This window comes from Tetrapisispora phaffii, chromosome 15, assembly GCF_000236905.1.
Source record: "Tetrapisispora phaffii CBS 4417 chromosome 15, complete genome".
In the NCBI taxonomy this organism is placed as follows: Eukaryota; Fungi; Ascomycota; class Saccharomycetes; order Saccharomycetales; family Saccharomycetaceae; genus Tetrapisispora; species Tetrapisispora phaffii.
Window position 1 is genome coordinate 277,631 of NC_016534.1, and position 21,558 is coordinate 299,188.

General features: G+C 31.6%; 9 protein-coding genes across 9 annotated transcripts; 2 read left to right on the forward strand and 7 right to left on the reverse strand.

The window, feature by feature from the left end:
* Window positions 1-47: 47 nt before the first annotated feature.
* Window positions 48-1,628, reverse strand: CHK1 (serine/threonine protein kinase CHK1; the record flags this gene model as incomplete). Its single annotated transcript, XM_003688493.1, has 1 exon — window positions 48-1,628. One exon carries the CDS (start codon window positions 1,626-1,628, stop codon window positions 48-50), a length of 1,581 nt encoding a protein of 526 aa, XP_003688541.1.
* Window positions 1,629-2,082: 454 nt separating this feature from the next.
* Window positions 2,083-3,531, forward strand: HSM3 (Hsm3p; the record flags this gene model as incomplete). Its single annotated transcript, XM_003688494.1, has 1 exon — window positions 2,083-3,531. The coding sequence occupies one exon, from the start codon at window positions 2,083-2,085 to the stop codon at window positions 3,529-3,531; it is 1,449 nt and encodes a 482-aa protein (XP_003688542.1).
* A 156-nt stretch (window positions 3,532-3,687) lies between these two features.
* Window positions 3,688-6,915, reverse strand: MTR4 (ATP-dependent RNA helicase MTR4; the record flags this gene model as incomplete). Its single annotated transcript, XM_003688495.1, has 1 exon — window positions 3,688-6,915. The coding sequence occupies one exon, from the start codon at window positions 6,913-6,915 to the stop codon at window positions 3,688-3,690; it is 3,228 nt and encodes a 1,075-aa protein (XP_003688543.1).
* Window positions 6,916-7,398: 483 nt separating this feature from the next.
* IRC8 (Irc8p) lies at window positions 7,399-10,107 on the reverse strand (the record flags this gene model as incomplete). The annotated part of the gene is made up of 1 exon (XM_003688496.1): window positions 7,399-10,107. The coding sequence occupies one exon, from the start codon at window positions 10,105-10,107 to the stop codon at window positions 7,399-7,401; it is 2,709 nt and encodes a 902-aa protein (XP_003688544.1).
* Window positions 10,108-11,420: 1,313 nt separating this feature from the next.
* ZAP1 (Zap1p) lies at window positions 11,421-13,757 on the forward strand (the record flags this gene model as incomplete). Its single annotated transcript, XM_003688497.1, has 1 exon — window positions 11,421-13,757. The coding sequence occupies one exon, from the start codon at window positions 11,421-11,423 to the stop codon at window positions 13,755-13,757; it is 2,337 nt and encodes a 778-aa protein (XP_003688545.1).
* Window positions 13,758-13,960: 203 nt separating this feature from the next.
* Window positions 13,961-15,292, reverse strand: BNA3 (kynurenine--oxoglutarate transaminase; the record flags this gene model as incomplete). The annotated part of the gene is made up of 1 exon (XM_003688498.1): window positions 13,961-15,292. One exon carries the CDS (start codon window positions 15,290-15,292, stop codon window positions 13,961-13,963), a length of 1,332 nt encoding a protein of 443 aa, XP_003688546.1.
* Window positions 15,293-15,764: 472 nt separating this feature from the next.
* NUP82 (linker nucleoporin NUP82) lies at window positions 15,765-17,930 on the reverse strand (the record flags this gene model as incomplete). The annotated part of the gene is made up of 1 exon (XM_003688499.1): window positions 15,765-17,930. One exon carries the CDS (start codon window positions 17,928-17,930, stop codon window positions 15,765-15,767), a length of 2,166 nt encoding a protein of 721 aa, XP_003688547.1.
* Window positions 17,931-18,229: 299 nt separating this feature from the next.
* MRPL37 (mitochondrial 54S ribosomal protein mL54) lies at window positions 18,230-18,532 on the reverse strand (the record flags this gene model as incomplete). Its single annotated transcript, XM_003688500.1, has 1 exon — window positions 18,230-18,532. The coding sequence occupies one exon, from the start codon at window positions 18,530-18,532 to the stop codon at window positions 18,230-18,232; it is 303 nt and encodes a 100-aa protein (XP_003688548.1).
* Window positions 18,533-18,902: 370 nt separating this feature from the next.
* LAS21 (mannose-ethanolamine phosphotransferase LAS21) lies at window positions 18,903-21,377 on the reverse strand (the record flags this gene model as incomplete). The annotated part of the gene is made up of 1 exon (XM_003688501.1): window positions 18,903-21,377. One exon carries the CDS (start codon window positions 21,375-21,377, stop codon window positions 18,903-18,905), a length of 2,475 nt encoding a protein of 824 aa, XP_003688549.1.
* Between the last annotated feature and the right edge of the window lie 181 nt (window positions 21,378-21,558).

A 21,558-nucleotide genomic window follows, 5' to 3' on the forward strand; every position in this document is an offset into this window, starting at 1 on the left:
ATGTATGTATGTATGTATGTATAGGGTTTAAAATAGATAAAATTTAATTAATTCGGTATAAATACAAGATTTCTACATAACAATGCAAGCTTTTTGAATAATCTACGCCATTCTAATGGATCTCCAGATTTTCTATTGATACTTATTATTTTCAAATCCTCCTGAACCTTGTTAATAGAAATAACTCCGGATAATAGCAAACCAGTAAAATCGTCTGTCTTTATATTAATAGTTACTGGAAACACAGAAGCAGCACCCATAGAACTTGATAACTTTAAAAAATTATCATATAAATTAGGCTTTACCTTAATATTTGAAAACCTTAACGCTTCCTCTAACGTCGATATAATCTCTTCCATGTTAGCCAGTGAATAAAATTTTGTTAATTTAGTATGATCAAAACGCAAATTAGTTGATAATGATCCATCTAATGACTTGTCACTGAATTGTAATAGGGCTAAATCGTTAGATAATAGTTGGGTCCAATTTTGTTCATTATGGGCATATTTATCTGTAATTCGGTTATGATTATACTGTGTAAATGCTAACTGAGTCGACATATTATGATCAGTAGCCAGTGGATCATGTTCGATATCTGCGTAATCATCTCCGACAGGTTGGGTTGCTCTAAACCCTGCGTTACTTCTCCCATAGGAACCAGGATCCTGAGTGGATCGGAGATAATCATCATCGCTTAAGGATACTTTTAAATTTAAATATAATCTTTTTGCAAGTTGAGATGGATCGTTACAAAGTCCATCTGAACCTGCAAACGGTACCTTAGTTGTGAACCAGGGATGTTTTTTAATCATTTCCAATGATATTCTATTATCCGGATTTGGTTGTAAAATTTTTCTTAAAAGATTCAGTTGATTTAAATCGATTTTTGACCATGGACCTAATGTAATATTACCATTATGTTCTATGAAATACTGAAAATTGCTGTCTTCAAGTAAGGGAGCTTCCCACGGTATCTCACCGGTAAGTAAAACGAACAATAATACTCCAATTGACCAAATATCTGTCTTATCTGCAAAATATTGCGATGAATGAAGGACTTCGGGAGCCATATATGGAGGTGAACCCTTTTGATCAGTTGATATTCTAAGTGAACCATCTTTTCTCTTAAATTGTGAAGCTAATCCAAAATCAGCCAGTTTCAAATTTCCATTGTTATCCAACAAAATATTCTCTGGCTTAATATCTCTATGTGAGACACCACACTCTGTATGTAAATACACTACTGCATTCACAAGTTGTTGAAAATAAAATTGTGCAACTGATGAATCGACACCTACATCAGGCTCGATCTTATCGAATAAATCACCTCCTTCTGCCAATTCCATAATAATCCACATGAAATCGGTAGATATGTTACAATCAATAATCTTGAGAACATTTGGATGATCAGAGCATTTCGACTGTAATACTACTTCTTTTGTGATATCTTTCTCCGTAAGACCTTGTTGAGTGCAAGTAGGAATATGTACAAATTTGACGGCAAATATAACACTAGGGTCAGCTTTTAAATAAGCAGTTTTTACACATGCAAAAGCACCATTACCGATAGTCTCGTTCAACTCCACATCTTTTATCTTTGGTAACGTTGAGATCTGAGAAAAGTTCATTGTATTAAGAACCACTATTAATAATAAATGAACATATATAGATTTTGGATTATTTAGATATATTCCTCGATATTTATCAAAATTAAACAGTAATAATGTCAAAAAATAACCTATTAGACTAAGTAGTTCAATAGTGCTCTTGTACTTATTTTATATTACTTTCACCAATTGTTATTGATATATAATCTTTTATCTCATCGCTCTGTATTTTGATTCTGTTAGATATTGTTTTCATTTTCATGTAAGAGGCAAACAAAGGACTGCTTATTTTAACCTTTGTATCCTTTTGAAAAAAATCGATGCCTCAATATTAATCGATAAGGAAGTTCATTTATCGAAGGGGATAGCCTGGGAGTTGAAGAGTTTGCTATAAGTATAAAAGAAATCAATATTAGCATATTTATATTATATTATTATATTATTAGATTCTTCAAAAGATTAAAACGGAGTTACGATGACAGAAGCTTCAGAAACCAATACAGTGGTAAATATTATTAATGAAACTTATATAGCGTTGGAAACGAATCCTTTACCAACTAATATTAACAGTTTATTAGAAAAATGTCTTACAAATATTAGATATTTATCCTCAAGTCCAGTTAACCTTGATCCATTGCTAAGATCCATAAAGGCACTACTCTTAGATAAGGAGGAATACCTATTTTTAGATGATCAACTAATGATTGAAGTAATGGATCATATCCTGAAAATAGCGCCATTTGATTTAGTGTTAAATGTATTTACAATGAAAGATATAGAATCGGCATTGATATCGAACAATACCAGCTTGATAAAATCAGCATTGAAAGTTATTGAACTTTCTTCTCCTAAAAGTATATTTGCTTCCTCCCCACTCTTTGATTTGGTACTGAAATTGTATTTTTATGAAGAGACTGATTTGGACATCATAAATAAAATAGAAAATTTATTTCGATCATTGTCATCAGATGAATTAGTTGCTAATAAGATACTTGTAAATAATAAGCCAGTTTTATTATCTATTAAAAAAGGTGCTGCGCTAATAAATTATTCTAGAATGTTGGAACTATTAAGTATATTTGTTGTCCACATAAATCAAGCTACTTTTGATGAGGAATTATTTATAATAACACCAGAAGAAATTGCTAGCCTGGTCGACAAAGATATTTTATTTTTTATTCAGATTATTAACTATTATTCAAAATTACTAGACGATCTCTTAATTGATGATTTCACGAGAGAAAGCAAAGACTGGATATATCAATACTTAGAACCTATTTTTAATGTGCTGGGTCAATATTATAAAAAGAGAGATGAGTATGTGGAAATTAAGTTATTTACTTTATCTTATTTGTTCCAAATATTTAGAAAAGTTTCTTATTGGAATTATGAAAATTGTTTTAATTTATTAGACAAACATTACCTAGAACTCAATTACCAAAACGAACATATAATAGATTTTCTGTCATTTGTTAATCCAAAGTATTTGTATGAGTATCATTCTGAAATTATCAAAGAATATGCAGATATTAAACCTTCTAGACTTTCAATTCTAAGAAATCTAGTCTCGAATGAAAAATCTTTTAATTTAATCAAAGATAACTTTACAGCAGAGGATATTCTAAAAATGCCATATATGGAGCAAATGGTTTTATTGGAGCGTATGTCACAATATAAGTATTGTGTCAAATATATACTTCACACCATGCCTACTATATTGGGTAATTTGGTTAATTTTAATGGGTTACATATTATTGAAACAGAAACCGTCGAACTGAGGGAGCAAACTATAGACAATTTAATACATTTCGACGTTGATCTTCTAGGTACTTGGTATGCTCCATTAGTTGATGAATTGAATAAAATAAAATACCATGGTATTGTAAAAGAAGTTCAGCCAAAAGTTGAGAGCATGTATTTATAAATGTAACTTCCTAGGTATTTCTCTTCATACAATATTATTTTACAAAAGTTATATAGCTATTGTTTTTTCCAATTTTTTTAAACAAAAAGTATGACCTTAAAAAAGTTCTAAAAACTATTTATAAAATTACACAACATCTTACATTAACCAAACCCTCTATAAATATAATGAACCAGCTGAAACAATATCTCTATGTATTAGTTTGACTATAGTTTCCATTTTTTCTTCTAATGCAGAATTACCAATTGTACGAGCGACATTGACAAGTTCGTTAACTAGCTCTTCTAATCTCTTAAACATTCTAATTAAGGAACCCTCGTATACATCGGTCATTTTACAAATTTGAGTGAATGTTGCACCTTTACACCATTCATAGACAACTTCCATCAGTTCGTGTCTAAAACTTTCAACATACTCCTTCTCAATAACTTCAATTTTGGAATCCTTCATAACCTTAGCAATTTTGGAGGCAACTTCTCTCATTGCTTTCAATGGTTCAGCTAATTCTGGTTTTAACCTTGGAGCTTCTTTACAACGCTCTTGGAAGGCAAAACATGACAGTAAGGCGGCAGCTTGTTCTGGTTTTAATTCATTGAAATTACCATTGAAAATTAATTCGGTTAATAACAACTCATCACCACTAGATATTTCACAGGCTACTCTACCCTTCAATTCGATGATATCACTTGGAGTAGAGAAACCTAATCTACGTAATACACGCTTCCTTCTACGTAAATCATCTAATTGTATAACAGCTTGTGATTCATTGATTTTTTTCTTCAATTTCTTCATGTCTTCATGCAAAGCAAATTTAATGCTAAATTTGTCATATAATTCACTTAATCTCACCGAATTTGCTAAAGGATTGCTATACAATTTTTCTTCTAGAACAACAATTTTTTTCAATAGAGTCTTGAAATCTTCATCTTCAATCTTCATATTTTTAACAGGATCAATTAATGGAACACCATCTGGGAATCTTCTCTTGACTTCATTTAATGATTTTGCAACTGTTTCTTTTTGGCCACTGGCTTTAATATCCTTTGGCATAAATAATCTTAAGTTACCAACAGATTTAATAGATTCTAATGTTATAGGAATAATTGCACAAATAGGTTGTTCACCTTTCACAATAGGACGGATACCTTCTGGTAATACTGGGTTAAATGGTTTAATAATATTAACAGGAGCATTAGAATACATTGTGTTGACGACAACATTGACAATATAAGATTCGTGGTCAGAATAAACAACAGAGGTATCACGTTTGTTAACTCTCTTAACGAAATCAATAACAACAGCCCATCCATAATCTTGTTCACCACCAATATTAACATTAATTAATCTACCAGGTTGTAAGAAACTCAATAGGTTAGCTGGATGTGTGATAACGTGACGTAAATCTTCGTTATAGCCATCCAACGTTTTTCTGATATCATAGTATTCCCTTATATTTTCTTCGTCTTCAATGTATATTTCATCAGCTTTTTTTTCTAGCTCCAAATATGTCTTTTCCATGATTGGAACAGAGATAACATTTTGGAATTGATAAAAGGAATGCTCCAACATAAACTCAGGAGAGATACCTTCTACTCTCATTAGGTTCAAAATCATATTGTAACCTAAATGGAATGCGGAGTCCAATCTATCCGCTTGACCTTTAACCATCCCTTTAGCAACCTGAGGTTCCATTTTTTCATCGATCATCATAATAACAATACCACGATCATCTAAACCACGACGACCAGCACGTCCTGACATTTGAATATATTCACCACCAGAAACCCAACGGAATTGCTTACCATCCCATTTCCTCACTGAAGTGAAAACAACAGTTTTGGCAGGCATATTTAGACCAATTGAAAATGTTTCAGTTGCAAATAACACCTTTAGGAAACCTTCCTGAAATAGAATTTCAATAACTTCTTTTAAGATAGGAAGCAAACCAGAATGATGAATACCGATACCTCTTCTCAACAATGGAAGAATGTGTTTAATTTGAGGTAATTCTCTGTCATTTTCAGGTAATAATGCAATTGCATTATTGAAAATTTTAGATAATGCATCTTTTTCATCTTCTGAATTAAAATCTAATTTAGACATTTTCAAAGCTAATTCTTCACAATCACGCTTACTAAAGGAGAAAACAATAACTGGGTTATATTTTTTCTTCCAGATCATTTTAACAATCTTATATATATCACCTTTGGCATCACCTTTTGATGCACCACCTTTGAATGACTGGCCCTTCTTACCTTTAGCAACAGCTGAATTTGGATCATCACCTGCGCCATTGCTGATTGATGCCATAGCTTTTTGAAAGTTTTCTTCTCTAAACGTACTTTTTTCATCTACTACCAAATATATACCATCACCATGTGCTGGGAACAAATAATGCTGTAACGGTGTTGGACGGAAATCTGTGTAAACAATATGACATGGCTGGGAGTGGATTTTACAAATCCATTCAGCGAATTCCATGGAATTTGGGATTGTGGCAGATAAGAAGACATAACGAACCTTATCTGGTAAAAGAATAATGGTTTCTTCCCAAACAACACCACGCTCTTTATCTCTCATATAATGAACTTCATCGAAGACAACCCATGCAACTTCTCGCATAACTTCACTACCTCTATATAACATACTTCTTAGAATTTCAGTTGTCATAACTAGACATCCAGCATCTGGATTAATTGTAATATCGCCAGTCATTAAACCAACATCGCCAAACTCGGCAGATAACTCTCTGTATTTTTGATTTGATAGTGCTTTAATTGGAGAGGTATAAATGACTCTTTGTTTATCCCTAAGAGATTGAGCAATAGCATACTCAGCAACAACAGTTTTACCAGCAGATGTATGAGCAGAGACTAAAACTGATTCACCTCTATCAATACAAGAAATAGCAGTATCTTGGAAAGGATCTAAAGTAAACGGATAAGTACGAGCCTGATTCACTCTCTTATGTTGACCGATTGGTTTATAATCATAATTTGGAGGTAGAGCGACTTGATGACGAACTTGATGCTTCAATTTAACTTTACCATCATCTTCCACTTGCGTTGTAGCAGCATTAGTTAACCCAGTAGAGACATCAACCTCTCTTGATTCTTCTTGCTCAAAAGTATCGGTGACAACAGGTATAACGACCGTATTTTTTTTTTCATTAATTAATTTATCGCCATGTTTGAGTTTCTTACCAGAATTATCTTCGTCATCGTCTTTAGACCCCTCCGATTCTTCTTCCGAATCCAAACCACGCTTTTGAGTTGCAGTTTCAACGTCCTCAACTGCATTGTTATCAACTTCTTCTAATTCTTCAATTTGAATATCAGCGATATCATTCCCATCTTCATCAAAAACATCAAATAGATTGCTCATAGTTGACACTCTACTTTTCTCTGCTTCTCACAAAATCTAATGGGTTGTAAAATTTGCACTTATTTTAGGGCCTGCCAAATAAGAGACCAAGTGAGAATTAATTACTATGGACTGTTGTAATTATATAATAAATCTTGTAAGACAATTAATTAAATTTACAATATACTCTCTTTACAGTTGGTTTGAATAGTTTTACCTCATCGCACTTTAAAATTTTTCAATATTATTATTGTTACAGATTAGCGGGTAACTGCAGTAAAGATCATATAGTTCTATATTCAATATGTATGTATCTAACAATTTAGAGATATGTTCACTATATCAAGAACAAGCTCAATGGCACCTTCATAGATAAATTAGAAGTTATGTTTTATAATTATATTAAATATAAGAAACTCTATTATATTATAAATGATGGTTGTCTAACCATATATGCAGTTAACAGATATTTTTTTTCTTTTGATGGGTATTAAGTAATTATTATTATAATGCAACGTTGATGTCCGACTTAGTCATTAGATTGTGACTTGAATTCCACTTCTCTTGATCATATTGGCTAGTTAATGTCTGTGGATATTCGGTGTTTGATGTTGTGGATTTTTGTTCGTCTGAATAATACGATGTTGACCTTAATGTGAATAACGGTTGATCATCAAATGCCCTTAAATCGGTATTAATTGTCAATTGTTTTCGTTTATCCGATAAATATGGAGATGTATTGCTATTCTCTTGGTGATAGAATAATGAACTTACAGTTCTCAAATTCTTTTCCGCAAAGGCACTGTTTCTACGATTTTCCGTTATCGAACCTTTTTGGGAAACACCATTAAATGGTGATTTAGTTGGGGATCCATTATTTTGCAATGAATGTAAATAACTAAAGTCCAAACTTTTCCCTCTTTTTTTATGGCCAGAAAACATTAGTTTCCCGAAATTAGAATCATTGTTTGAAGTTTTCATACTCTCAGTAAAGGTCATTTCTGTCGAGTGTATTGGTGACAATGAATCAGATAGATTGGAAATCGATAATTTCTTGCCTAATCTTTTGAAAGTTTTGTTTCTTGTTGGTGAAGTTGGTGGAGACAGCATTGTTGAAAAATTGTTTTGGGAATTTAAGTAATTTGACATTTGTGAATTCCCTCTATTATGAGATATACTACCCATACCGCTACCAGCGTGTGACTTTTGTCTATGATGAATACCTGTACCGGAGCTGATTATTGAGATTATCGATTTGGTCGGTGAATGTCTTGTATTGATTCTCGATAAGTCTTTTGAGCATATCTCAGTGATATTAGATGAAGAAAGGTTTTGATTCAATCCATTTTCTAATAGCTGGCTTTCATCGTTATTGTCTTTATCATTAAGATCAGTTAGATACTCATCTAATTGACTGATTGTGTCATAATTTTCATATGGTAGATCTATTTGGGTCAAATTCATTTTATGGCCTAGTGCAGTTTTGGGGAAGTGGAAATGACTGTTATCTAATATTGATGAATTAGAATTATCATCGTCAAGTTCTATTAATTCTTGTTTAGAAAAGTTAAAAGCCGGCAGAAGTAAATTGTCCTGCAATGTCTCTGCTCTTTTCATAAACTTTGATTTATCACTATTCCACATATCTAAAGTAACATTTCCAGGAAGATTTTCAACAGACAAATTAAATTGCTTATAATCTTTTTGTGTTGGTACTGGTTCTTCGGGAAACATAGGAATTTGTGATATGCTTTGTAAGTCATTGTCTTCCAAGATCTTGTCGTCGAATGAAAAATTATCGTAATGATGATCATGAACAAAATTTTCAGGAGAATTAATTTCATCAACCGTTTGAAGTTTGTTAGAAGCTGATTCTAATAATTCAGGTATTAGGCCTGGAATAAACCCTTGTTGCTGTAGCACTGGGGCTTCACATGGGCTTAATATTGGAGGTAATAGAGCACTATTGATTCTTTTTAATGCTTGTCTTTCAACTTCTATTTTTGCTTCCTTCTCTAATGCAACAGGATTGCACTCGTCAAGGAATTTGTCTGCTCTATTCATATTAACATTAGACTCTAATATTAGAGAACTCATCCGCTTTTTTTCAGTAAGGTAACTATTTGTGTCTGATTTTTCATTAGTTTCAGCATTTTTATTTACGGAATCTGTAGATGTATATTTGCTTAACATATCTCTTTGCATGTCAGATATAGCTGATAATTTCGAAAAATATTTGAAATTTTTATTTGATTTGGAAATTTTATTTTGAACCAAATTACTGTGGATCATGGAAGTCTTTTGTGCTTGAGTTGCATCATAATTTTTTGATCCTTTGAGAATTTTAGAAGTTGAAATAAAAAATGAACTGCAAAAATTTTTAGTTTTATCCTTTCTCGAAACTTCAGATGCTTCTTCTATTTTAGATGGTTCATTTAAATTTTTTTGAGGTTTTAAATGTGATGAACTTAACTTTGTCCTAAGTACAGATGGAAATGAAAGATTTCCTGATGATTCCCTCGTATTTATACCACTTTGTGCAGGAATAATATTATAATTGGCATCTAAATTTATTTGTTTTCCATTTCTTAAATTTTTTACATCATAATTACTACCGATATTATTATTTTCTCCAAAATTAGCTAAATCCATATCAGGAGTTAGTGTTTGAGATGAAATTTTTAATGGGATAGAAGGTTTATAAGCTTGTTGGTCATGGTTATATATCTTTTCATAATCAGGAGTGATTACGCCTTTGTCTTCTCCTTCTTTTCTGGTACAAAAGCTCTTAACAGCGTTCAAGCTTCCGATATTTATACCATTTATGAATAACGAGAATATTAACAATTCAGAAAAGCCAATGTATAAACGTTGTTCCAGTGAGTTTGTTAGATAACTACTATCGTTTGTAATTAAATTCTTAAGAGAATTATTAAAAAACTCAACAGCAGAACCTAATATCAGTAATTGTAACAGTAAGAACAATTCACGGTTGAAGGAAAAGTATTTATTTATACGCTTACTTCGCTGAATAGTTGACAATATATCAAATATATTTGTTATACCATATATGATAGAAGAGCATGCAATTATTATTAAAACACATCTATTAGGATCATACTTCTTGGCTAGTGATACTGCTACAGCTCCCAATGCAATTGACAGTAATGAACTGAGTATTGATACAACCGCTGCAATAGTACGTTGATGCATCACAGAATGTACTAAATGAGATCTCTAACAAAAAGTTTTAATATTGAAGGGACTAGATCTACTTCTGTCAGTTGGATCTATTTAGTATCAACGTCGTCTATTAATGCCTGTCTTTAAATCCTTATTGAATATAATTTGAATGAAACTAATAAGTCACTATATATATATATAAGCGTTTGCGCATGTGTTCAGTAAATATAAGTTTAAGAAATCTGGATATTTACGAATTGAAATGGTGGAAAAGTATCAAGTGATTAGCAATTAATAAGTTAAACGTTAGTACAATAGGTGCTCTGGCAGTCCAATGTTGAAGTGTATCGATGTTACAACATTAAGGTAAAATAAAAATAAAAATAATCACTGACTGTTGTTATTTTTCAAGATGATTATTTACTACTTGCCCAATTAGGAATAATCTTTAAATTTCGTTCTCAAGAAACATCCCGCACAACTCTACAGCATTGAAAAATCAATACTTGCACCAAATAAGGAAATGAACAATTTTGTAGAAAATAGATGTTGCACAAAGGTGTCAGTTATTCGATACTGTTTATTCTCTAATTTATGTTAGATATGAGACAGGGTTCATAGAAGTTGTATGGAAATCATATGTACAATGAGCGTTCCTTCCAATGCTAAATTACGTTTGTTTTAGCAGATAATCTTGGCATGGATATTCTGATATACACAGTTCTCTTTTGAAAATAAAAGGTTCTTCGAGTGCCACTGTTCCCAGATGTTGTTAATTATTATCCACATGTTACATTTTTCTATTGTAGTGTTATACAATTGGAAATATAGTTTTGGAATAATGGATTACACATTGTTTGGATCTTAGCAAACTTGTTTCTTACAGTCACATGCATTGGTGTTTTGAATTCAGAACCGTCTAAAATAATCAGGGCTGTTGAAAGTGGTTTTTTAGAGTTATATGCCCTAAACCGAGAAAGTACCTTGAGGATACTTTTTGAAAATAATAAATTTGGATAGAATGTTATTAATTTAACAATGACTATATAACAAACTAACGTTTCTGAAAACAACATTTATTGTAATTAGATGTCATGAGTATTCACTAATGTTAACCACCTGCACACAATATTTCCTTTTCAGTCTAGATGGCAATTTGGTTATTTTAGTTATCTATATTATTCAAAAATCATAGAATATTCTTAATACTGTACTGATCTGTGAAATAGAATTGTCAGAACTACTTTCATATGACGTAAAGGACAAGAGAATTGAAATTGATAGTAAATATTATTGATTTTTATATTGTTTTAACTCTGAAGCTATTCTGCAGTACTTTGACAATGAAGGATTTGGTCATGGCTGGTAACGGTGTCCTGCATGGTCACATTCATAAATTAAATAATCTGACCTATATTCATGGGCATATCCATCACACTAAAGAAAACGACGTTAAAGCGGAATCAGATTATTATTCAAATGATAACAATACTGAAACAACTGGTATAGAAAGAAGTAGTAGCGATATAGAGGGGGCTAATACTCGAGTAGACACTATCAACAGTTTCTTAGAAGAAGACAATGGAGTTTGTGGTTTAAACAAGAACTTCATTGATTGTAAACATTTTGAATTTATTAATTATGACACTGAGTATAGTAAATTAAACAATATAAATAACTCTACTGTTAACAGCAACTGGGCTTCGCAGTTGTTCAATGATCAACTTGTCATGCCTCCGAATAAGAGAAGAAAGTTTGAAGAGATCAAAGAAGAAGAAGACACATCTATGAAGATGTGCAATGATTGTAATCCTAAAGTTTTAGAAGTATGTTGTGAATTTGAACATAATAAAACAGAAAATCTTCGGGACAATTCGCTTAATCCAACAGACTTTATAGAATCTAGAAATCATGATAGTGTTAATGGAAAATCGATAAAAAGAGAAAAATCCATGGGATCTAATAATTTGGATTTAGATATTTATACGGAATCATTGAATCTCTTAAATAAAGACAAATTGGATCCGTTTTTTGATACAAGATCAATTAATGATTTTAATGCGGATAATCACTTAATAAAGCAGAAAACTATGGAGAACATCTCCATACCCGATCTAAGCTGCAATCTGACCTGTGAAACTGCTTGCACATTTCAAAATAAGAATGATGCTTATAACAATAATGTTTACCTGGACACTACGAAAGTCAGAGAAAATTATGAAGAGTTATATCCAAATATAACTAAACCTCTTGGATCAACGGACTTACATAAGAAAGATTGCCACGACCACATAGTAAACTCGGAAGCTGACTTGAAAATACTTCAAGATTTATGTGACATATCTTCTATTTATAGTTTACCATTTACAAAACACTCCATGCATGACTCAGAAAATGACCATCATCAATATGAGCACACAAAAGAAGAATTGGAGAATCATTACCACTCTAGTCACCATGAGCATCATCACCACTTTGTTAATTTCCACTCTCATTCCTTATTAAAAGAAGGAAGGAATGATTTGATTGAAAATAACAACGGTATACGTTCACAATATAATAACTTTAGACAAATAAATCAATTCCTTCCAGGGAAACCTCAAAACAAAGATCATTTAAGTTATGAAAGGCTTAAAAGTTGGCCGAACGCAGTTAATCCATCTACATTTCATCATCACGTACAAAACTACAACCTTCAACCTAATGATGATAGTGAAAGTGATATAATCAATAGCGATACAATAAAAACAGCATCAGAACTAAGTACAATTGATTTTAATTGGAACTTTAATACCCCGTCTGAATCAAAGTATTATTCTATTCAATGCAAATGGAATAATTGTGGTGAGACCTTCGCTAGTCTTGTCGATTTACAAAAGCATTTAATATACGAACATGTATCAAAGGAAGATTATCAAAATATATCGTTGGATAAAGATGAAGTTATTTGTAACTGGAAGGATTGCGAGTTTGAAGGTGAGGATATTTGTTCTTTATTAAGCCATATAAACAGGAAACATGGTATTAATTTTGACATGAAATTTATTAACCTGTACGACACAGAAGATAAAAAAAAAAATAAAGGTAATAGTAACTCACCTAATAGTCTCAATATACCCACCCCAACTTCAACCTCTATTGAATATAGCTCTCCTAATGGTAAAAATGATTCTTTATGTAAATGGGATAAGTGTGGGAAATTGTTCGAAAATGAAGAGATGCTTAACAATCATGTTGAAAAAACCCATTTATTATCTAGACAATCAGAGTATTACTGTAAATGGGAAAACTGTGATCGTAGATTTACTCAGAAACAGAAATTAGTAAGGCATCTCAGAGTTCATACCCATTATAAACCTTTCACATGCAAAACTTGTGGTAAAAACTTCTCCAATCAAGAAATACTAATTCAACATCAAAGAGTTCATTCGGGGGAAAAACCTTATAAATGTGATATGTGTGGAAATTCTTTTTCCAGTGCTAGCTCATTGAAAGTACATAAAAGAACACACACTGGTGAAAAACCATTATCATGTAACGTTTGCGGAAAAAGATTCAATTCTTCTTCAAACTTAAGCAAACATGTTAAGACTCATAAAAAGCAGTATAAATGTCCAAAGTGTCTGAAGAGTTACGACAGTGAAGTGAAGTTGATATCACATGCTAAAAGATGCAAATGATAATCTTTCGAGTTTGAACGTATTGACGGTGTATAGCACACGTTGAAGTATTTATTTCTTTATCGCGCTCTCAATTAAAATGCATAAAACTGCAATTATCCGCATAGTGATTTATTGTTGAATATAATAAATATACTCATATATATGTTTAAATTAAGTGAACGCTATAAAATATTAAAATATTATTTATCAAGAAAACTATTCTATATATATGCTTTTAACAATCTTAATCTTTCAACAGCTCTTTCTAGATATTCGTCATCTTTACAAACTGCAAATCTTAGTAAATTTTCAGCTGCTTTTTCATGCTCTTTAATATAAAACTCTGTTGGAGGTATTGCAACAACTCCTAATTCATTAATTAACCAATTTGAAATACGGAAATCTTTACCCTTATTTATTATTTCCTCTGGAAATTTATAATCTTCTGGAATTTTGACTCTAGAAAAGTCAACAAGTAAAAAATATGTACCCTCTGCTTCTGTGTATGGTAATCCTAATTCATCAAATACACTAGTGAAAATTTTATATTTCTTAACATATTCATTTCTCATGTTTTCAAAATAACCATTCCTTAGTGCAATATTGATCGATTCTGCGCATGCTTCTTGAATAGGAGAAGGAGAAGCAAAACAAATTCTTGTATGCGCTTTAGATGCAAAATTTAATAATTCTGGGTTCAATGATACCACCCAGCCAATTCTCCAACCTGTTGCAGCAAATGTTTTCCCTGCAGAACCAACTGATAAAGTTAATTGACCAATCTCTGGCGATAAGGTAGCAATTCTGGTAAATTCATCCACAAAGTATAAATTATCATATACTTCGTCAGAAATAATGATAACATTGTGTTTAACACAAATATCGCCTATTCTCTTCAGTTCTTCTCTTGTAAAAACTTTACCAATTGGATTGTGTGGTGTGTTAATTATAATTGCTTTTGTTTTATTGGTAATCACATTTTCGAATTGTTCAAAATCCAAAGTCCATTCAGTACCTTTGGTGACTCTTTTATCCAAATCCTTTGGTGGATTAATTGGAACGTAAACGACCTTACCACCACATAATTCAATATTTGGAATGTATTGATCAAAGAATGGTTCGAAAACAATAACTTCATCATTTTGATTTAGAATACCCATCAAACAAGCCAATATACCTTCATTTGCCCCAGTTGTGACCAGTACATTTTCTGGCTTCAAAGTTAGTTTGTAAAGTGGAGAATATAGATCTGTTAAAGACTTAATTAAAGTTGGTCGACCTCTAGTTGGAGAGTATTGATTTACCAATGGTTCTTCGACAGCCTTTTGTAAAGCTTCAATTGCAAATTTTGGAGGAGAATAGGAGAAAAAGCCTTGTCCTAAATTCACCAATCCTCTGTCCTTATTTTTGGAATTAGTGCTTGCAAGAGCAGCAGTTTCATTCGTTAAACTCCAAACATCTTTGAAATTATTTTGTGTAAAATAGTTATTAGGAGTGAAATTAAGTTTAGAAGTAGTCATTGTTTTTAAGGATCTCGCAAATCGCAGTGACATTAATAGAACTTTCCAAACCTCAATTGAGTATAAATCTATCAGACATATTGCCAATTGGATATTCCAGTCAATTATATCTCTTTTGACTTCTTATCTCTTTTATATACTTATTAATTTGTAGTCATCCTCGTGTCTCATTATTAACTCAAAATACTGTGGCGTCATAAATTAGAATATCACCACCTGAAAAGTTGTTTAATCACGTGACTTGATAAACTATAACTAAATAGTGAAGTCACTCCATAACAGAGCCTTCGTCCATTAACGTTGCAGCTTTAATTGAAAGCATTTTATATTTATTTGATATATTTTGTTGTGTCCAGCTGCTTATTCATAGCTACTACAAAATTACAGTTCAATGTATATGTAGAGATATATACTACGTAAAATACCAACAAATAAGCGTATGCATGGCATCCTGAATTATTGAAAAACAGGGAACCGTAAGTGGGTTTGACTCGAGTCAATGTGCTTATATTAAGCCAGATGCAGACGACAGTTCTGCATTACAGTCCTCAATAATCTTTGCATCTCTATTCAACAGATCGCACAGTTCATTCCATTCATCTTCATCGGAATCAATAATTGCATCGTGTGATTGTGCCGGTTGCTCTATAATATTGTTTAATTCTGTTTGTAAAAACTTGATAGCTTCTTGTTGTTCTTGTTGTCTGTTAACTGCATCATTGAATATTAACACTTGTTTTTTGATTTCTTTGAATAATTTAGACTCAGAGTCATTAATTGGCATGTTCTTATATTGTTGTGATTGCTTGATTTTTTCCATCATCTCAATCAACTTAGATGTTCTCTCATTTAATTTCGTGTTACGTTCTGTAATGTGTTTGATCTTAGTAGACTGTATGTCATATGTCTGCTTAATAGTTTTATTATGTAGCAGTTCTTTATTAGTATGCATCAATTGTTCCGCAAAAACATCTTGTTGTTCGCGCAATCTTGTATGCATCATCAATGCTATAGTTTGGCCTTGCAATATCTTTGAACCTATTTCTTGTGATATTTCGGTTATATATGCCAACTGGTCTTCATTTTCGTCATTTGCAAACGGTTTCTGTCTTATGTTAGCTGGAATAACTTTGCTATAAGGAACCTTACAGGAATCTTTGTACCTTTGAACTGCTATATTTATCTCTTTAATAGGTTGACTATAATTCTTCAGTTGTAATTTTTCGATTTTCTTAATATCATTAATTGCAGGTACCGGCAGCTTTTCAGCCGATTCATTATTGGATTCTAAAATGTCAGAAGAAATTAATTTAGTTTCTGTGATAAACAATAATTCCTTTTTATTATGTTCATTCCATAGAATACATGAATTTGGTTCTTCTAGTGTATTAATAGTTTGTTTGTGACTTTCTATAGATAAACCAGCGAGATTTCTAATATCATTATCTTTGATGCATTGTGAAAGAATGTCCGACCAACATGAAGTATCAATCAAATTAACAGTTTGATCTCCTGCAATAGCAAATATGCCATTTTTAAATGGTATATCTAATATTGACTTGGTTTCATCAGGATTGAATTTTAATTTTTCAAGCAAAATGAACGAGTTGTTAAAGGTATAATCATTTGAATCCCAAGACATGGACGATTCCAAATCTCTGTATAAAATAAGTACTGTACCATCATCGTATGTTATTACATAAAGTTCGTTCCCATGTCCTATCTGAATAACAGAGAGGTTAACTGCAGATTGCTTGTAAAGTTCTTCTGGAAATGGGGCTATAGAAAAGCTACCTTGTGCATTGACGCTACGATATTCTGTATTAATATCAATATTGTAAATTTTTGTCTCGTCAGTATTCTTAACTTGTTTCATTTGGGTCTTAATGTCACCAGATAAAGTTGATAAAAGTTGCAGTTGTTTTATTATATTTCTTCTGACAGCTTCACTAGAATCATTTTCTAGATTTTCAAATAAAATAATAGATTTCTGAAATAATTGATCGATTTCATTTTTAGTTACCGAGATGGTTGGAATTAAAAATGGATAAAATAGATATATATCAGTCTCAGTTAAAGCATACAGTGATAATTTATCTGAACTAAAACTAATATCGATGATATCGTCAATACAGCTGGATAAGCCCATTACACCTTTAGTATGAAAAGTTGTTATACATGTAGAAGGTATTTCTTCAACTTTCAGTATTCTTTTTATGTCAATTGAACATATATTGCTATTCTTTAATAGGACAACTAAACATGGGTAAGCTAAACCTAGTGGATGAAATAATATTTTTTGGATTGTTGTACCAAAACTTTTTAAATCATAAGAACGTATTTGTACCATGTTGTCAAGTTGAAATGAGGAATCTTCTTTAGCGTCCCATAATTTCCATGGAAGCTCGATTACCCTTATTTCAAATTCATTGAAAAGACACAGATAATTACCAATTTGATCCGCAATTATGGATACGTCTCCAATCATCTCTTTTTCTAACGTTATAGATTTGAAATTACCATCAGCATCATTTACAAACCCATATCTTACAGTATTATTCTGATATAGAATGATTTTCAATCCATTGTCAACTGTGATGGAAGACCTCTTCGATGAAACTTTACCAACTGAAAATCTATTGAAGATTGTGTGCAATTGGGGGGAAACCATGGTAAGTAGCTGATATCGATTTAAGCTAAAGTGGCCCTTAATCAGGTCTCGTTTTTGAATTAAATAATGAAGATGATGATTACCCATTTATCCTAACTTATAGGAAGAGCAACTTGTTTTAAATACCTTCAATTTATTGGATATATTTGACCTACTGAAATTTCGAAAATTATTTTTATTATGAAATATACTTCGTATATCATGATAATATTTACAGGTTATGGTTTATATAGTGAAACATATCTACAATGTATGTAATGTTTTAGAAGTATTTGGACAATTATAAGGATCAATGTATCCTATATTTGCTTCAAGAAGTTATTTTGCTTAATATTAGCCCTATTTTTCCTTCTAAGCTCTTTTCTTCTTAGTTTAAGTGGATCATTCTCTAACCTTGCTGCTTGAGCACCTTTATCCAAAACAGTCCATAACCATGGAGGATATTCTGAGTCTTCTAACGCAATTGGATCTTTACCAGTTTTCAATACATTGATTTGCAACGGTGTCCCTGCTTTGCATGATGATTTTAAAACATTAGCTTGTGACTCTTGCAATAATATGCTTCCTCTTGAAAAAAAACGTTTCGCAAAAACAGAAATCATGATGAAATAACACTGTATATGTATTATAGATATTTGCTCTTATTTTAATCGTATAAAACTGTTATAGAACGTTAGATAATACGGTCAACATAGACCTCGAAATAACATGTATATACACAATAATCTTTATATATGTAAAAGTACATATAGAAACCTTGAAACATCGTATATTGTCAAACGCTTCTCTTAAGCGTTCATGCAAATTAGTCACGTGATAGGCCAGTGTATTGACTAAGATATTATCTGTCACCACTACCGTCAGAAACCATCCAGTCAACTGTCCAGAAGTTAACTAGTCAGGTTATGTATTTAGTAATTATTTATATCTATATTTATATGTCTATTCATGTAACTTTCTCTTCTGTGTTCCTCACATAACGTAAGTTACCAACGTCTCTAGTATCCAGCCTATTATTACATTCATAAATATATTCCACATCATATAATAACATAATTTTGGTGAGAAAACACTCCAAATGAATAGGTGATATCTTAATATGGTGCATGTAATGAGTAAAAATAACCCTGATATACAATTGAACAATAATATTATATTCTTACGCTCAATAAATTTCTTCCATTTCTGTTTGTTATCATCTATAATCCAAGGGAACATTGACCAATATATTGCTGGTGCATAATTTGATATTGACATCATCCAACCAACAAAATAAATATTATAATCTTCTGATACCCCATTGTACGCATTGGTTAAGTCGATTGTGGCTATTGAGTTGGTATTTCCGAATTGATAGAAAGTAAAATATTGCATGACTAAGGAAATCGTCGTTATTAATTGTGTGTTACCAGAATAGTGTTTATCGATGATGTCGGTTAAATTTGTCTCTAAGATTCCAAATAGTAAATACAATCCAATATTTTCTGGAGAGGTTTGAAATATTAATAAAAATATGATTATTTTTTTAATATTAGAAACTGGATTCCCTAGCCTCGTTGGTGACAGTTTACCAATTACCAATGTTAAACTCAGTAATATAACAACGCAACAGAAAAATAATCTTGCCAAGGGTATTAAAGTTGATTCAAACAGCTGCAAAGGTGCAACATTCCTTGCGCTCATTAAATGAGTACATAATACTAAAACATAATGTTTGATAGTATCTGGTACATGTTCTTGATTAACAATTGCCCAGCTGACTTTATACATTAGACATAGATTGGCTAGCAAAAAGGACGACATGAAAGATGGGAAATTGTTCATAGAACCTTTAAACATAAAATAAAGGATTGTCGAAGTGTTTAAATACCACTGGTAGTTAACATATTTAAGTTTTAACAAACTCGATAAAGCAAAAGGGTAATAGTATTTTTGACCACTGTTATTCCATCCTCTAATTAGTCTCAAACATAAAAATACAATAAAATTAGAAAATTTAGAGTCAGAGTTGTAAACCAGAGAAAATGCACACATACCAGTAATAAGCCACCACCAAATTTGATGTTCTTCTTCAATAAAACTGCTTGCAAATGATGATAAACCTATAATTAAACTAACTGCTACCGGGAGTATATTAAATTTATAATTTGAAAATGCTTTGTGAATTATTATCAAAGTTACAATTGATAGTAGAATAATAGCAATATAAATCGCATTCATATTATAGTTTGTAGCACTCTTCATTAATTCTGATTGTACTGATTGCATTTGCGATATTATATCTTCAATTGTATCATTTTGGAAGTCAATAGCATTATATATATTTCTTGTTGTCAATGACTTTGATAATTCAGTTAACTGAGAAAAGTTTTCTTTTAGCTTTGTTCTTGTAAGTTTTGGATCTAACAATCGTAAAAGCTCAGGTATTAGAACACCCACACTATTAATTGGCATAGGTAAATTAAACAGTGCAGATAACGTCGGAACAAAATCGACTTGCTGAACAAAAGATAAGAATTTGTAATCTTTTTCTTCCTCAGTTAAATTTTCATTCCATTTAATTGGTAAAACTGTATTTATTTGGTCCTTTGGCTTCGCGAGCTTTTTAAACTTCTTAGATATCATGGTCAGACCTGCTGATGTTTCTCCAGATGACGATCCACCATGATTCCCACCATTGTTCATACCATGGTCACCCATAACACATAGTAGAGTATCCTCAGTGTCACCGATACTGTTGTATATATCTTCTAAAATTGAATCCATCTCTTCATGTTTACCTTTCATAAATTTAGACTGAGAACCACCTTTATGGCCTATATGGTCCAATCCTAAATAATGTAAAATCAAGACATCCCACTGTTCTTTCTCTTTGAACTGTTTTTCAAGATGTCTTGTAACATTGAGATCGACTTGTTCAAAATCACTAACAAAAAATGAATTGGTTCCTTCATATTCAGAAAATATATTTAAAGGAAACAATTTTAGCCATGTGTCGTCACCAAAAAACCTGATGTTTTTATTATGTTTATAAAATTGCATTAGCCATGAATCTTGATCTTTTAAACTTGAAGATACATCATCTTCTGCTACATTTAAAATAGCATCCAAAAAGTTTGGAGTCGAGCCAGTCGTTATACCTTTCAATCTTGGCAAAGTTACTGTGGGTGGATTTGAAAATGCAGTGAACCCCCAAGCTTCACCTGAATTTAATACTCGATGAACAAAATGGAAATGTGAATTTTGCTCTTCATATAAGAAGTCACTTCTCAACGCATCAATGACAACAAAAACTAGCTTTGTAAAAACAGGTTTGGTGGTTAATTGCAATTCTTTCTCAAAATTAAATTCACCAGAACCTTGTAAAACGTTCTTAGATGGAAAAAATCCAACACAAAATATAGTAATTGCTATCAACTGAAACAGAAGCAGCTTCAAGGACAACATGAATGAACTATGATCTTTCTTCTTCTAGAAAAAAAAGATTCCTAGAATAATGATCAGCCAAAGTCTGAATTATAAAATGAATATAAAGTTATATATGTATAGTTAAATAATTAAGGTATACACAATTTCATAGATCTTATTTTTAAAACAATGGTTTAGATCTCTTTGAACTATACATTTT